Source organism: Humulus lupulus, chromosome 6 (genome assembly GCF_963169125.1).
Source record: "Humulus lupulus chromosome 6, drHumLupu1.1, whole genome shotgun sequence".
Taxonomy (NCBI): Eukaryota; Viridiplantae; Streptophyta; class Magnoliopsida; order Rosales; family Cannabaceae; genus Humulus; species Humulus lupulus.
The window spans coordinates 27,054,791-27,057,421 of record NC_084798.1 but is presented as its reverse complement, the minus strand read 5'-3'; the positions used below and the strand labels follow the sequence as shown (position 1 = coordinate 27,057,421).

The 2,631-nt window shown below is 35.8% G+C and overlaps 1 protein-coding gene across 1 annotated transcript; it reads left to right on the top strand.

Moving 5' to 3' along the window:
- Positions 1-436: 436 nt before the first annotated feature.
- On the top strand, positions 437-2,325 carry LOC133784888 (2-oxoglutarate-dependent dioxygenase 19-like). Its single transcript, XM_062224156.1, has 4 exons — positions 437-673; positions 1,222-1,460; positions 1,561-1,888; positions 2,080-2,325. Exons 1-4 carry the CDS (start codon positions 437-439, stop codon positions 2,323-2,325), a joined length of 1,050 nt encoding a protein of 349 aa, XP_062080140.1.
- Positions 2,326-2,631: the final 306 nt, after the last annotated feature.

Here is a 2,631-nt window from a genome sequence, read left to right as displayed (position 1 = left end):
TTATAGAATTAACCCTAATTATGTGACAGAATGACATTATGACACAACAACAAATCCTATAGGGGTGGCATTACCATTATTACATATCCTTAGTCATATTTATAAAATTAGTGACAATATTTATCGCTAAAAATTGTGGCATGTTCGCCATATTTAGGAAAATTATGCTATTTTCAGTAAATTGAGAAACTAACTTAGTCAAATATAGTGATCCAATTTGCTGATCTTACCTTGACATAGACTAGTACAACGTAACTTTTAGCACTTTCAACCCCGAAAATGAAGGCAATCATTTACTCTCCTCGTTCATGGAGCCACCAATACATATATAAATACACATACAATCCAAATATATAAATATAATATTGTATTATATATTATTCAACTTCTCTCCTTTTCTCGAATTATTTTCTTGATATCTTTTGCTGGTTTCTCCATGGCTTCGACAACTAATGTTTCTAGCCTTAAAGCATTAAGTGAGTCAGGTGGTCTTACCTCAGTTCCCTCAGAATACACCTACGCCATGAACCCAAACGATCAAGCCGACTCCAATGACCCTGAACATTCAATCCCCACCATTGATTACTCCCTCCTCACATCAACTTCCCCTGATCAACGCTCCAAGGTGCTTAATGACCTCCGTAAGGCCTGTGAAGAGTGGGGGTTTTTCATGGTACGTATATATATATAGGGGTATAAAGGGAAATTTTCTTATAGGGACTCTTTAAGTCCTATTGGTAGAGCTCTCAGTATTTCTCGATCTGTGAACAGTTTTCGGCGCGATTTTTTTTATTACTGCATATATTGCAGCTATTTAGAGCATCGGCAAATTTTCAGAAAATTCTGAATAGTTTACAAAACCGAAAACTGAAAACTAGGTTCAAACATGTTCTTTTCCATGCACATAAAAAAAAATTAGTCACACGTGCAATAACATGTTTGAACTTAGTTTTTGGTACCGTAAACTATTTGAAAATTTTTAAAAATTTGCAGGATGCTATAAATAGCTACAATATACACGGTCATAAAAAAAATCGCATCGAAAACTGTTCACGGGTCGAGAAACACTGAGAGTCCCACCGATAAACTTAAAGGAAGCCTATAGGAGAATTTCTATATATATATATATATATATATTGTATGCCAGCATTGGAATGGATGTGTTCAAATATATGTGTATAAAAATGTATAAATCTTATATGATTTTTTTATTATCACCAGCTTATCAACCACGGTGTTAAGGAGAATCTAATGAAAGGAATGATCAACGAGTGTGACGCTTTCTTTAATATGACGGTTGAGGAGAAAAAGGAGTTTCAAGGGACCAAAAATGTATTGGACCCCATCAAGTGTGGCACTAGTAATAACCTTGAAATCGATAAAGTTCTTCTCTGGAGGGACTATGTCAAGATTATAGCTCACCCTCAATTTAATTCACCCCACAAGCCTGTTGGTTTCAGGTACGTACTTATCATAAGTATGTGTACGTGTTTGATATGATTATGGGAGTCTATTGCAATTTTATTGTGTAAAAATACTTTCCTTTTTTTTTTCTTTCAGAGAGGCAGCATTAGAGTACACCAAAAGAACAAGAGAAGTAGCAACGGAAGTTGTGAAAGCAATTTCAGAGACATTGGGACTGGAATCTGATCACATAGCAAAGTCAATGAATTGGGATCAAGGGTTACAACTCATGGCTGCCAACTACTATCCAGCATGCCCGCAGCCCGATCAAGCCATTGGAATCCCTCCTCACACGGACCATGGGCTTGTGACCCTCCTCATCCAGAACCAGATGGGTGGTCTTCAAGTCCAACACAAAGGAAAATGGGTCAATTGGAATGGTGTGCCTAATGCCTTTGTTGTAAACCTTGGTGACCAAATGCAGGTATATAACCTGACTTATAAGCTCGTTACTTAGTAAGAGATAGTTGATGATGATTAAACAAACTCATATTGCGACAAAGATATATGGCTCCTAAGTCGATAGACAAAAGATGTTTTCATAATTTAAACATATAATAAAGAACAATTTGAAATGACCCACATGTTGTATTTGGTGTGTTTATGATGTTATAGATTCTGACAAATGACAAGTACAAGAGCATATGCCATAGGGCTGTTGTTAACAACGTGGCGGCAAGGATCTCTATAGCCGTGGCTCATGGGCCGGCGGTTGATACAGTGGTCGTGCCATCTCCGAAGCTATTAGAAAGAGAAGGCCAATCGCCTGTTTATTCAGGAATATCCTACAAGGATTATATTGAACTTCAGCAAAGTGGCAACTCCAACATGAAAAGTTGTCTCGACAACATAAGAATATAGGGAACAATATTTTAATATGTTGTTCCTCATGATGATCACTTCATTCATTTTGTTTGTCTTGTTTATTTACAACGGTATTTCTATTTTCATGAAACAAATAAGATTATTATATGGGTTGTTCCCTGGTGTTACATGTAATATTAATTATAATATGATAAGAGATTGAGGTAAAGATAATATGTATCATGCATGTTGTGTTGTTGTTGGTGTTAAATAAATATTGATCCGTTAGGTGTTTGCCTAACAAATATGTTTTGTGCATTTTCTATAGATTTCTTTGTCTTGGATTTTTTAGTTAAAAATTGC

Coding starts and splice junctions, on each gene's coding strand:
- LOC133784888 (XM_062224156.1), top strand. CDS start 437: ATGGCTTCGACAACTAATGTTTCTAGCCTTAAAGCATTAAGTGAGTCA. Junction 674..1,221: donor AAGAGTGGGGGTTTTTCATG/GTACGTATATAT, acceptor TATTATCACCAG/CTTATCAACCACGGTGTTAA. Junction 1,461..1,560: donor CACAAGCCTGTTGGTTTCAG/GTACGTACTTAT, acceptor TTTTTCTTTCAG/AGAGGCAGCATTAGAGTACA.